General features: G+C 37.8%; 2 protein-coding genes across 2 annotated transcripts in view; one reads left to right on the forward strand and one right to left on the reverse strand.

Moving 5' to 3' along the window:
- The window catches only part of COPB2 (coatomer protein complex subunit beta 2), a 22,845-nt gene extending 18,598 nt beyond the window's left edge, over nt 1-4,247 (forward strand). Inside the window, exons 17-22 of the mRNA XM_006038092.3 lie at nt 1-132; nt 769-861; nt 941-1,121; nt 1,251-1,319; nt 3,330-3,422; nt 3,890-4,247. The exon at nt 1-132 is cut by the window's left edge and continues 95 nt beyond it. Coding sequence (XP_006038154.2) covers nt 1-132; nt 769-861; nt 941-1,121; nt 1,251-1,319; nt 3,330-3,422; nt 3,890-3,988 — 667 coding nt within the window. The 3' untranslated portion in view covers nt 3,989-4,247. The remainder of the gene's footprint in view (nt 133-768; nt 862-940; nt 1,122-1,250; nt 1,320-3,329; nt 3,423-3,889) is intronic.
- A 608-nt stretch (nt 4,248-4,855) lies between these two features.
- The window catches only part of MRPS22 (mitochondrial ribosomal protein S22), a gene marked incomplete at its 5' end in the record, with an annotated part of 10,086 nt that continues 261 nt past the window's right edge, over nt 4,856-14,680 (reverse strand). The window contains 7 exons of the mRNA XM_014526997.2: nt 4,856-5,071; nt 5,344-5,452; nt 7,601-7,746; nt 10,506-10,589; nt 11,590-11,733; nt 12,809-12,973; nt 14,256-14,419. Of these exons, the coding sequence (XP_014382483.1) occupies nt 4,979-5,071; nt 5,344-5,452; nt 7,601-7,746; nt 10,506-10,589; nt 11,590-11,733; nt 12,809-12,973; nt 14,256-14,419 (905 nt within the window). The remainder of the gene's footprint in view (nt 5,072-5,343; nt 5,453-7,600; nt 7,747-10,505; nt 10,590-11,589; nt 11,734-12,808; nt 12,974-14,255; nt 14,420-14,680) is intronic.

Here is a 14,680-nt window from a genome sequence, read left to right on the forward strand (position 1 = left end):
ACAGGACTATGGAGGCTTATTACTCTTGGCTACAGCATCAGGAAATGCCAGCATGGTGAACAAGCTAGCAGAGGGAGCAGAAAAAGATGGCAAGAATAATGTAGCATTTATGAGCTATTTCTTGCAGGGAAAGTAAGTAGCAAATAAGGGCTTGTTTTGATTCTATTTCTATAAAACATGGAATTCCGAGACTAAGTGTAGATCACAATACAAATTCCCAAGCTAGTAACCTACCTGTGGCAACTACTAAAATAGTTTGTGGCACACTCATGCCTGTGCACATCAGCTAGGATAGAAGCTATCTAAAAATGTGAAATATGAAAATATATATCTCCATTTTTATAGAATGGCAAGAAACTATTGACTTCTAGACTTTGTATTATACTGTAGTGCTATATTTAAGTATTTAACTGTTAATGAGAACAATGACTAGAAATAAGAGAGATCAAGAACTTGAATAAGTTGGATTAGTGCCATGTCCCTAATATAACATAATAATGATAACGAGGGATAAATTTGAGCATGAAGCTCCTAAAATAAAAATAGGGATGTGTGATGTATGTAATTTCAGCATTTACTTCGGTGTGCCTTTTCACGTATGGCCTTTGAGAGATTTTAATTTTAATACATTTACCATAAAATACATAGAAACCTGAAGTTAAACTTCTTCGTTCTTCATTAATTTTGGTAACCTCATCATAGAAACAATCAAACTGCAAAATCTACCTCTATTAATGCATTGACTAAACTTCAGTTTTAAACTTCTAGGCTTGACTCCTGCTTGGAACTCTTAATTAAAACTGGACGTTTGCCTGAAGCTGCCTTCCTTGCACGTACATATTTGCCAAGCCAAGTTTCAAGGTAACTTTAAAATCTGCAAAAAGTGAGAGTGCTGATTTTTTTTGTGCATAAAGCAAATGTATTTTTTTTCTGCTACCAGGGTAGTTAAACTATGGCGAGAGAACCTGTCTAAAATCAACCAGAAAGCAGCAGAGTCCCTTGCTGATCCCACAGAATATGAAAACCTTTTCCCTGGATTAAAAGAAGCTTTTGTTGTGGAAGAATATGTGAAACAAACTCATTCTGACTTGCGGCCTGCCAGGGAATACCCACTTGTCACTGTAAGCAAGCAGAAGGGTTTTTTAAAAAAAACTTTTTATGGGTACACAAATTCTCAAATTGTTTTACAGAAAGACTTATTGCTTTAAAGCATGCTGATGGAAGTTCTCTGCTGTTTTTTGTTTTGGTAGCCAAATGAAGAAAGAAGCTTACTGGAAGAATCGAAGGGTTTTGAACCTTCAGGAGTAATAGTATCAGAGGTCAGTGTTGTAGCTGCGCAGCAAAGTTCCAGGATTAGTATTGTGCAATAACAACTGCTCTGGGGACAATTCCTGCATTTTAATGGATATGTTATAGCATTAGTTTGCCTTTTACTGTGATAAATCTTGGCTGAGTCACTTGTCCCCTTGCTCAAAGATGTTTACTGAATGCACTCATAGATGTTGACTCGAGAGAATACTCACCAGTAGTTTCATTACTTTGAGTTGATCTCCTTCACTTGAAGTTTACTGCTTTGTCCGTATTTGAATGGGAAGATATGTAGTGCTACCTAAAATATTAGGAACTCTTAAAATATCGTGGATATCCTCATGTTGTTACATTTTGCATTCTTGTCACATGTGAATAATTTAACTTACTGAAGACAGCTGCACATATCTGGACCCCTTCTCCCAGGGTAAATCAAAAGCATGCATGCTGACTTCTATTGGAATTAGATACTAGGTATAAATCATTGACTGCCATAAAGAGGAATTTATTATTTTTGTTTGTCGCTTGACCTCAGGACAAATTGACTTTGTTTGGAGGCTGCATGTTAATCTTTAATTGCAAGTAGAACCTCACTTGTTCTAATTCCAGCTTAGAGAGTTGAGACTACTTAGTTCCAAACTAAAAGCTTGTTGGGCAGGAAATGTAGCACTGCACACTGACTGTCTTTCCTGGTTTATAGTTGCGGACAAATTGTAGTCAAGTTCTGCTCTGTTACACCAGTGTGGTTGGCTCTTTTCCTCAGTAGCACTGTAGTTATGTGATTTGTAATGAGAAGCAGAATATGGTCCTAGAAATTGGAATAGTATTTTTTTCTGATATTTGGAGTTGGAATGTCTGCTCAGTCATAACATGACAACGCATGGTCAGCTATAATACTTGTAGGAAAGTAATAAATTAAAAATACTGGCAAAAAAGGTGTGTACTAAAATCTGCCACTTGATATGTACAGTTGCTGGTGCTATTTCAGTGTCTTTTACAAATGTGCTTGTTTAACAACAGTACAGCCACGATGGGTATTTTTATACACATACTACTTTTTCCAGCGATGCGCCAGAGATCTGCCACTTTGGAGCTGACTCAGTTAATCGAGTTTTCTTCGCACGCGAGCTGAGGCAAACTGCACTGCACCGCATGCCATTGTATAAGGTGCAAAACATGTGTCAGCGTGCACCTCCAAGGTGCTTTAGTTCAAAAGCACGCAGCCGCCATTTTCTCAGCACTGACACGCCTTTTGCCGCACCTGGCACTGCAATGCATACATGTGTAAAAATGCCCTTAAGCTATAACTGCTCAGTTTAAAGATGCTAGTGCTTCATGAGTTAAAACTGTAGCCATTTTCTAAAACTATAGTTGTGATTTGGGGCTGTCCTTAAATCCTTTTTTACAAAATAGGGGACAACACAGTATTGAGGACTTTAAAGTCTCCCTGAAGTGTTTGCTACCCTACCTCACTTCCTGCAGTAAACTTATGTATACTTAATCTTATTTGAACACCATAGTTAAGTCAGTTTAGACCAAATTGTTGGCCCAGGTGTGACGTCTCTTAAAATGGGAAAGAAAATGTTGACCTACTGGTGTTCTGACTTTTCATTAAAGGTGCCCTGCAGCACTGAAGACTTCCTTGCATTAAGTGTGCTTCTTAGAACTTAACTTCTAGTGCTAGACCCTAAAATGTATGAGTTTTACATTCTTAAAAAAAACTTCATGTATGAAGTGAATTAAAGTTTTTAAATGGAATAAGAGTCATTCCTTTACTGTGGTGTTGCCAAAAATGGCTGTATCAGCACTGTGTCACCTCAAGTACAACTCATCTCAAACTATTTAAGCCTCAGCAGCAATGGAGTACTGTTGTAAACTATTTAACGATTTCCCATACTTGAACAAGCCTGTCCCTTTGGGGGAAGTATGATTTAAACCTGCCTAATTCATACTCATTCATATAGTTTTGATTCATGATGGTGTAACTTGTGAATTTGAAATCTCATTTTCATCTTACAAAGGAAACTGAAGAACGTGTTCCATCTCCTAATCCAGTAATGGTGTCTCCAGTTCCAGCAATGTCTGAACCACTTCCAGTAACAAAAGATGAAAAGGTATTTAAATGTAAATGTTAACAGTATATGTGAGAGGAAGAAAAGCAAGTATTATATTTACAACTTCAGACTTCCTTGACTACATAACACAAAATATCCTGAAAGCCTCAAAACTACCTTAAATTTTCACTTTGATGTGACTGGTTGCTGGTTATCTACACTAGTGCCTAAGGACAGACTGAGTCTTGGTGCTGGACATTCCCTCTCACTAAAGAAAGGTTGAGGAAGTTTTTACAGAACAGCAGCATGGACTGTGTTTAAAGGCATCAGCTTCCATTCAAAACACAGGTTGTATAGTTGGGTCTTAAATGACAGTAATCATGTGTTAAATAGCTATTGCTGATATCTGAATCTAACATATTCCTTTACCACCTCCAGTACCATAAAAAGTTTTCAAAAACTCAGAAAACTTAGCAGTTAAAACAGGGTACTTCTACTTACCTAACTGAATACTTTCCTTCTCCCAGGCACTACTAGAATTGGAAGAAGAGGATTTAGATAATTTGGATCTGGAGGATATTGACACCACAGATATTAACCTGGATGAAGATATCTTGGATGACTAAACTAAACTTTTCATTTTAAGTGACCAAATTCTTAATTGCTCACTCCCTACAGAAGAGTGGAATTATATGGACTGTGTGTGTTGGAAACTAGCTTGATTTTTATACTGTAGTTCAAAAACAGATACAAGATCAGGGTCCATCTGTTTCATAAGGTGAATCTTTAAACTACAATATTTTGAAATTCATTATGCAGAGCACCTTAGGTGTAATAGACATATATGTTGTCATGCTCATTAAGAAATAAATTGTTTTAAACAGACTAGTTCTACTTTTGCTCATGTTGCTGCTGGTATTAACTAGTTCTGGCTATTTTAAGGAAGTTTAACATCCTACAACAAATACGCAAAGGAAAACAATCTTGAAAGCCAGGCATAATGGTGGTTGAGGAAGTGTTACTGGCAAAACAGACTACTTAAAATGCTAGTTACCACATACCTGCACTTCGGTCTAAAAAAAAATAAGTCTTAATTTTCAAGAATGCACCTCCAGAGAGTTCAGTGAATTGAAGACTAATTCTAGTTGAAATAGCTCTAATTAGCAACCCCACACCCACATACTTCCTCTCTAAAGCCATTCGTTCCCATGCATTTATTCTATTTAATCTTACTTTATTTTTAAAATAGATGAAATTTGAATAAATTAACGTTGCACAAAACATTTAATTTTTCTTCGGTCCCTTGTATCATCGTTGTCCCAGTTCCACTACTGAAATACAGGCAATAAGGAAGTCTTTCCCATAAGTTTGCTTATTATTTGCAAAAGCAACACAATACCATTTTCTGATAACAAAGAGAAGGCAGGTGCACTGTGCATTGTTTTGCTGTTTAGTGCCTTTTTTACCTGAAGTAAAAATGCATAGCCCAGGCATATGCTCAAGTGTTTATTTTGGTGTTATATACAGAGTTAGCAATATGCAGCTGCTTTTCCATATATTAACATGATGAAATAGATTTAAAATTTACCAAAAGATTAAATAAGCCCCTTCCTATTTCATGAAGCTTCAGAATTAGTCAGTGTTTCTTGATAAGCTTGAAGGGCCAACTCTATATAGCCTTCTTTTTGTGATTCTGTTTTTATAAATACCTGTTTAAAAAGAAAATAGACATTAATATTTAGTCCATCCGTCTATGGTGTATTAGCAATTTTATTTATAAATATACAAAGTGTTCTCCATGGCACCTATACTGCTACTTACAACCAGAAAGTCATTGTGTGATTTAATACCTCTACGCATGAAAGTACATATTTTTATACAATCAAGTCTAAAATACGGAAAGAAAGTTTGAGTACTGAAGCTTAGGTACCTTAAGAAAAAATTTAAATGCACTTTCATTTAATAAGAAAGCATACTATACCTTTATTAAGTCTACCCCATGAAGTTCCTGTTCTTTGGCTTCTTTTGCTGACTGGCATTCAGGATGAACCATGTGATATAAACTGATTAAACTTGTAGCATCATCCAGTCTAAACAAATTAAGAGAGTCATCAACATCTGCTTTTCGGGGGGGGGCAGTTAAAACTTAGAACAATTGCACAACTTGTGGCATTGTATAAAAGTACATTAGTACTTAGCCCATTACCAACTTACGACATGGAGATAAGCATTCCAGAGTTTCTCTTTGTCCATTTCAATCTCTGTTCATGCCACGCTGAGGAACATTACCGTGAACCAGTTTCTTTGTTCCATTAGCCATATACTGTTTAAACCTCCCTCCTCCAAAACAAGTTTGAGCACCCTTTTCCTATTTTAAAAATGTGGTGTGGCTTTAAGTGGTGATTACTACTTAAAATAACCTCAAGAGTTCTGCTAGAGATTGTTCTTTCCAAATCTGCTAGTGTAGGAATCCACTAATCCAGTCCATTTCCAGAACACTATGATCCAAGAAGTTGTTTTTCCATATTGAAAGTTTGAGATTCTTAAATCCCTGAAAATATGGCTGAAACTTGAGTGAGAATAAGATTTACATTAATACTACAGGTAGACAGACTCATTGAAGCCAAAAAAATACAGCATATTTGGAGAGAGACTTAACAGGAAAAGTGATTCCAGCAATTATGGAAGCTTCTCCGTATGACTTTCTAGCTTGTGATTTGACATGTACATCAGTTTGATGCAGCACTAGAACACAACAGATCTCACTGATCTTTTAAAGGTAAAGTTTCATGCTCTAGAAAGAAATGTTATTCCTACCACTGAGTTTTTTGCCTATCCAAGTTCGATATGAAACACTTCTAAGCTTAAAAGCTTCCCTTGTTTGAATTGCAAAATTAACTTAGTAACTGCTACCCAATCACTCAGGAAAACTTTAAATCCTAGATTCCACTGGTATTAAGAATGTTTTCTAGTTTCCACTATTTCAGCTGACAGCTGTTTAAAAAAAAAAAAAGATGCATACCCATCCAAATGTTAAATAGCGTATCATCTCGTAAAACCATTTTTATAAGCTACCCACAGTACGCCAATACTTCAATCATGATTTTTTTCAGTAGCTATTAAAAGACTGACTTGTAAGGCCAAGCATATTTTTAGCCACTCAAGTGTTCTGTTTCCCCTATTTCAGCTGACAGCTGTTTAAAAAAAAAAAAAGATGCATACCCATCCAAATGTTAAATAGCGTATCATCTCGTAAAACCATTTTTATAAGCTACCCACAGTACGCCAATACTTCAATCATGATTTTTTTCAGTAGCTATTAAAAGACTGACTTGTAAGGCCAAGCATATTTTTAGCCACTCAAGTGTTCAGAACCCTTAGAGCAGCTTCTGCTCTTGAGTAACTTTTAGTTCCTGATGTTCATGGAAGTGAAGTCTAAGAACAGCTGGTGAGAGAGACCCACTATAGTGCAGGTGCTCTTGGACAAGCTTCTGAGACTCCAGAATACTTACTCTGCCATTCGCACCAAAATTCAGTAGTTCTTCATTTTGGACAAATATAAACTTAGGATTAACATGGTATTTCATTCAGAACACTGTTCTTGAAGAGATATACTAACATATGCTATTTATTTGTACTGTTAATTCTAAAACAATTAATAGGATTAAGTTAACAACCTTCAGGGTCATCATTGCATTGCACTAAGGTGAGCAATGGGCTGTAGATTACAACTGCAATTAGAGATTCCTTTAAAAACAGAAGTTCCTAAAAAAATGACTCAATAGGCCCAACATACTATTACTGGTACACTAGAGAGCATAACACTGACATGTAACGTTTTTTAAGGATGCAAAAGTATTATAAGTACATACAATTACTTAACAGTCATTGTAAATAATTTCTTGAAGCCAAAAACCTGATTTACCAAACAAGCTGAGATGAGATATTATGAGGGGTCTCTTTTATTTTGATGTTCCAATACCCTCTTAAATTGTTTTTGTTTTCTTGTTGCTCTCCTATTTACATTATTCTGTTTCCCTACTGTAAGCTATCCTGAGCCTTTGTTACAAAAGGTAGCAAATGAGTAGAATAAATACATACATGAAAAAATGGGGTGGACTGGAGGTAGGTAGGCGAGCTGTATTTTTGTGCTAGACTTAACAACATTTATTTTGTGTTATCAAATTAAACTTCTGTTTTTTTTTAAGTCATGCCAGGAGCTAACAAATAGTACTTACAAGTCTCTCTGGATCATATCCATTAGCAAGCCATCGGTAGTCTTCTTGTTTACTAGATACCACACCATTCCTCCAAAGTGTCTTGTTGAACGTAGCAGATCATATTTGGCAGTTTTATCAATATCATCATATATCTGATGATGAATCTGCCCAAGTAGAAGTTGGAAGTTAACGTTAAGAACAGATTTCAGAAAAAATCACTTTCAAATTCCCTTTCAAGAACCTCATTTGTCATTCTTGGCTTGCAGTCCTGATTATCTTCAAGTCTTTGTTTCACTTCCTGACAATATTCTAATTTTTTCAACGCCTACAGGCTCTACAGCAGTGCTGACAGCACAAACTGCTTCAAAGTTGTTAATCCTATATTGTAGGATATGCAAGAGTCCTAGTTCTAAACAATGCCTCATCACATTAGAATATTCCAACTACCATGGGTTGAAGGGATCTCTTTTTATTTAAGGCCTTTTTCTTTTTAATATAACTTTTTCACCCACCAAAAATGTTAACAATCTGAAGCTCATTTCACTAATTCAGAAATACTGAATCCCAGCCCACAGGTGTCATCTGGTCCCTACAGCCCTACCACCTGGCCTATAGGGCTGCCCACCAGCCTGAACATTTGGTGGCAAGGTGGGGAGCACTAGCAGCATTAATTGCTCCTCCCCTGCACTGGCATAACTTGGAGTAGGAGACTGGTGGGGGCAATTGCCCTGGTGCCAATTTATGCAGGGGAGAAGCAGCTGCTGTGGGCAGCTGTGTTTCCTAACACAAATGCAATGGCAACCAGATTTGCTATAAGCACCTGGTCACATCCTTACATTACTGGTCCCAAGGGCAAGGTAGCATGGCCCTGCATAACTAATTAGGTACCAGGGCCTGATCCCAGCACAGGGAAACTTTGCAGGACCCAAACCTGGTAGGCAAAGGCAGTACAGTTTGCCAGGGACTGATCTCGGTGCATGAGGCCTGATCCAGCCTGTGGACCGTCTCCATGCCACTCATTTGGGCCAAAAGGTTGAGCATTGCAGCACTAACTGAGTATGCTTAAGTGACAGGACCGATCTTGTAAAGAAAAAAAGAGAGACAAGAGTTGTACACTCAGCCAAGTCGTCCACATAAAGAACCAGTAACAGAGAATCTCCAATCTCGGTGCTTCAAAAGAAACAAGCAGGTAAAATGTGTCCTTCTTTAAGAGGCTGTATGGCTACCATAATTCAATCTTGGATAATAGACCAATAATTTATCTTTTCATGAAGTAATTTTCACTTTCCACATAACAACAAAAGGTGTTATTTTTGGATTACAAGCACTGCATGAAAAACAACAGACTAGCATTTTACAGCAGAAATGTGCACCATTACTAGGGACGACAGACAAAAAAAAAAAAATCTTACAGTAGAGCACAAAGTCATGTTCCTGTATTTTCAATGAAAACTAGTAAGAATTTTACCCTATGATACCCCAAAAGTTAATCAACATTTCCAGGATCTAAAAATTAAGGTTAAAAGCCTGTATCTGTATTGATTTCAAGAGGGAGCCACTGAACACTTTGTAGTTCCAGGGGGAAAAACCCCCCAAAACAAACTGCTTAAGTATTTTAATGGAGACATGTAAAATGAGAAGCCAATTGTATTTCACTTTGGCTAGTGCCCATAAATAACTGCAAGTAATGACACTTTTTTTAACTTGGAATATTTATGTTTTAGGATTTTGTTCCAATCAGATTTTGTGCACAAAGGATTTTACTCATGTTTGTAATACTGAAATAACTGGATTATTGTCCACCTAGATAAAATTGTACAAGGATTAGTTTGCACGAGATCAAATGTCATTTTTAATATCAACAAAAATAATTGTAATATTAAAAAAAAAAAGTAATTTAGAGCACTGCCTGATCAATTGCTACATCTGTGAGACAACTTTAAATTTATACTTCTATCTGAATTTTTTTAGTCAGCTTTTACTATAAATCTTTCACATAGCAAGAGAGAAAACATTTAGGCAGGTGGTAAACTTATTAACTCAAGTTGATAAGACTTCAGGGCAGCTGTAGCCAAGCTTTTATAAATATTTTTGAAATCTGTTAGACTTCCAGTTAGTGGTATTCCTTTAACTTTTTAACTGTATAGAATCAAGTTTTATATGCACCATTGATATTGCTTGTTTCAAAACAATCCATAATGTCTGGCAGTTAGATTACCTGTACAACTATTCTTTTTTGCATTGTCAAACTGATAAAATATTTATGAGAGATCTTAGTCACAGCGGGTGCATCTACATATGCAGTTAACGTAACACAAAAAAACTCCGGAACAGTTCAAGCCACAGGAAACTGCTCGTAGTCACAGCATCTACACGTGCACCCTGGACAGCAGTAATCTGAGCCGGGGTAGAGCATGTCCCGGCTAGCAGGAGGTACAGGGGGTCAGCTCCAGATGGCAGTGTTGGGCTGTGGAGAGGCTGGCTGAGGCATGAGGGGGCAGAACCTGCGGAGCCGTGCAGTTAGATGACAGCCAGGAGTCTGGCCCCCCCCAACCGGTCAAGGTCTACATGTGTATTTCAATGCAGTTAAGTACTCGATCATAAGATAGTGCTGTGTGCGACAGTACTATCATACATCAGAGTTAATTAGTTTACTGTCCTAATGCCAGCACGTGTAGACTGTGACTTCACTGCAGAGCTAATTATTCTACTCAGTAAAGCGCAAGTATAGATACACCCAGAGAAGGGCACGTTACAAAAATCAACACGCACATTTGCACCTAACTGAAAATGTAACTATTCAACTATTAAAAGGCAATTATATTTGTGCTGTGTGCACTGCAACAGTTCATTTTCACATCAAAATCTACAAATATTTTCACTGGGAATCAGCTTCCTATGACAAAAAAAATATTCAACTCACTTTGATATAGTCAGCTGAATCCGGCTCAAACTGTGAAATGCAGAGATTAAGGATATCTTCATGACGGTCTTGATGTAACACTTGCTGAAATGACCGTTAGTTGGAATTTACAAATTAGTTTTAGGATGTCCCCAGAACAGTCCATAACTAACAAAAAACCCAGTAATTATGGCACTAACACCTTGGTGAAAATGACCACGGATGCAAAATAGCTGCTTTTAATTCTACTGTGCCAAAATAAAATCGTAGGCAACTCTTGATTCTCTCTACCATGGTGTATGCATACGAGAAGTCTAATTGGGTGCCTGATGAATCCACTTGTATGGAGTCCTGCCACCATTGATACGTATGCCTAGGCAAGAATATGGAGGAGTGAAGGCTGTTCAAGACCTACGTTTAGACCACCGAGACAGAATTCAAAGGTCAGCCCGATTCAAGATGTTCGGTGCTTCAACCACTCTAGCTTCTGCCATACAGCAACAGATAACTGCTGCTGACTGCCCAACACCTCAGCAAAGGCTTGTTTCTGTCAGGGTGATATCCCTTAGTCTTTCTCCAATCAAGAAGTAGCTATGAGGCAGTGGGAGCTAGGGTTCTGAGGCACCATATATTTGCCTAATTTTGGGGGTTGCAACATTGTAGTATTTTATAGGAGCTACCCTGCCAGGAGTAGCCCTGCCACACTGCTGTCAAGTCCTCCAGTAGGATGCAGTTTATGGTCACACCCAGAACCACAGGATAAAATAGAATGTCAAGGAAAACAAACTGTTTCCCAAGCACCATGTTATCTTTTCAGATTAAGAGAAAGCAAGAGTAGTCACACTTATTTAAATGTGGGCCTGTAGATCAGCAAGTACTTATTTACTTAGCTGCACAGGATTTGTTTGTGAAGACCTGTGAGTTAATTAAAATAACCTATTCTAATGAATACATAGGACTAACTGCCTGCATGCTTCCCTTAGTTCCTGTCCTTTAAGCATTACAGAAGAACTGTCTGTAGGCCAGCCTATTCAAATCTACTACTTTTCAAATGGTACACTGAAGAGCAGCATTCACTACGAATTTTCAAAGCCACGAGATTTACCACAAGATTTTTCTCCTTGAACATTGGTGGTGGAACAACTTTGCGTCCTTCTCTCGGGAAGAAGATTTGTATCATTCTATCTCGTTCTTCCCAGGAAGCTTTGCGTAATACACCACTTGGTTCTCTAACCACAATGAAACGCTCCTGAAATTGAGAAGTAATAAAAGTCACTTTTTTTTTCTTTAATTAAGCCCATCCGTCCTATTTTTTCCCTCTGTAATATTCAGAAATAAGGTTTCAGAAGCTCTGAGTGGGAAACCCAGGATAACCAGAGTGCTCCCGAACAAATAAAAGATATCAGTATTCCTGTCCTTCAGGAATGAACAGGTAGGGTTGGGAGCAGCCCAAGTGATATGAGGCATGCAGTTCTGAACAATTAGGCTGAAGGGCTCATGGTAGAGAACCAAGGGAAGTGGTCAGAAACAAAAAGAATGGAAATGTAATTGACCTGAAAATAGCTTATAGCATGTGCTGAATTCCATATCACTGCTCCTTCACTATAGTTGCTACCCTGGGTAGCTCAACTGAACCAGAATGGGTACGCTAGCATATAACAATCACCCCACTATGCAATACAGTAGTGTGATACAAAAAGTATAGAATCAACAGACAGGTATCAGGAGCTCTTCCAAGCCCAAGAAAACATAAAGCAGAATATTATTTACAACAGTGGTAGCTTTTACTTCATCTTTACAGCCATCAACACTAGACTAAACTTAGCGTTCTTCATACACATACTTTAAAAAAAAAAAAAAGATTGTTTTTTCTCCCCAAAAATCTTCACATCAAATGGATTTTTTATTAGGGTTTTTTAAAAACAAAAACTGTTTTAATATGCAAGCAAAACCCTGGCTGCAGCTCCTTTTGGTCTGTGCTCAGTCTGCACAATGCGGGGGGAAAGATATGGTGGGGGCCTCACCATCCACTATAAATATTTGATGAACTTTAAGTATTTGGCTATCAAATATTTGTATATCACACCCCCTTCCAGAAAGTTCCTGTGTTATTATATCCAAACACAATTACCTGCTGGTAGGAAAGATTGTGAAGCACATTTGTCTTATGTACTGCACATGGTCCTGAATTTGAGATTCTCTCTCAACAGATTGGTATTAGCTAACATTTTCAAATCTAAACTTGAGTCCCTGTAGAGTTGCAAACAAAAACAACAATAGCTCAGGGCATTGTTGTAGAATGAAAATATTAGTAAGTTACTCACCCTGTGTGGAGTACTGTAAGTTAAATCAGTGAACACATACTTGACAGTTTCTGTTCCCTCAAGTAGCCTATCTTCTGCTAATACATCATTAATTGGCTCTCGCTCACTTAAAACAGGAGGCATTTTTAATTTATTTTTGGCTTCCTCAATAGCTTTTTCTGTGGCCTATTAAAGAAAAATGTGTTAAATGTATACAGAAATATCACATTGTGTTGAAAAGCTAACATTCAACATTGGGCTGAGTACTTTAAAAATAAGCTCTCCTCACCTCTGGATCAATTTCAACTATAAAAAGGCTTATACTATCATAATGCAGACAATCTTTCATGGAAATGATATACTATTAATCCTGACCCAGAAATGTTCTCTCTCATTCCTTCTACAGCTTGGAAGCTGACAAAGGTAAACAAAAAATATGTTCATGGGAGGTTCTGGATTAAATAAATTGGGTGGTTTCAATCATGTCCCAAGACAGATTTCAAACCAGTAAATATTATTTGTTTAGGAGGTACTCATGATTATTGTTTTGCAACCTGAACCAGTTTTCTTGCAACTCCAAATCCCTGGGGCAACATGGAAGCAGCAGGTAAAGTAATTACAATTTTTGGGTGGATATTTAAACGTGGAACAGATATACATAAAACAACAGGGCTGGAGGATGGGCGAGCATTTCTTTAATGAAACTTTTCCCCATTGTTGAAAAAGCCATTCCCATATAAAGTAAACAAAAAACAAGAAAAAAAATTGAGTCAAAATAATCTGAGCTATTAAAAAGAATGACTGGTGTCACATTAAAATCTAGTAAATTAGTAAAAAAAAGAGAGGTAAGAGAACTTGCAGGCTTTCTAGTACTCTAGCCCCAACTGGCCTGCCACTTGCAATGAATTTTGTTATTAAGTAAAAAAATTCTATTTGGTTGCTGTGCCAGTGTCTTCTATTTTTCACATAACTGCAGGATACAAAAAAATGAAGTGTCACCAAACAGTTACACTCTTTATTCTGTGCACAAAGATATTGCATAACTATTATTGGACAAAGAGGAATTTGGTTCTCACTACACTGAACATACTGGATTTGATGCAACCTTCCAGAGATCTTGAACAGGCGTAAACATTACATTTCTTATTCAGGGTTCACAGGAATATTTCCCATTCAGCTTCCTTCACCTATTGCTTTTCAACTCCTCTCACAAAAGAAACAGCAATCAAGTGACTTGACCATCACTTAAAGCGTTATTAATTATCTGAATCTAAAAACAAAGATTTAATCTATTGTAGCAGATGCATCGGTGTGGGTGAGGGAAGGGATTCAAATACATATTCAACCATGTGTAAGGGCAGGTCTGTCAATACGACCACTGTGCTTGCAAAAGTGCTTTGGAGCTTAATTAGTTTGAAATTTTTCCAATTAAAACGAGTGCCGTTATCAATATAGATTAGCACCATACCTCCTCCAACTGTGCGTCCGTCATTGTCTTGTATGTCGCTGGTTTAAGCTTCTGTTTAAGAGGCCTAAAAATCTTCTCTAAATTCAGTCCTGTCATCTTGTAAAGCAAGCTCTGAACGGCTTCATCTGTAAAACGAGGCTTGCTAACATCGGGCGTGTTTCTCGCTGTTAACAAAAGATTTTAAACATGTTTCCGTTTATGCTCAATTCAGACAGGCTGAGAACAAAGTCAGCTCGGAGCCAACACCGGGGTGGGAGCGCGAGGATTTCACGTGCAAGTCCACCCGCCTTTGCTCAGGAGTCAACTTGCGAGGATACCTTCTCGCTCCCCTGTGTCTTTCCCTCCCACAGCTCACAGCCCTCAGCCCCGCTTCTCAACCGCTTCAGCCTCATGTCCCCCGGGCCGAGCGCCGACAGCCAGCGGGA

The sequence above is a fragment of the Alligator sinensis genome, unplaced genomic scaffold, assembly GCF_000455745.1.
Source record: "Alligator sinensis unplaced genomic scaffold, ASM45574v1 scaffold1806_1, whole genome shotgun sequence".
NCBI classification, from domain to species: Eukaryota; Metazoa; Chordata; order Crocodylia; family Alligatoridae; genus Alligator; species Alligator sinensis.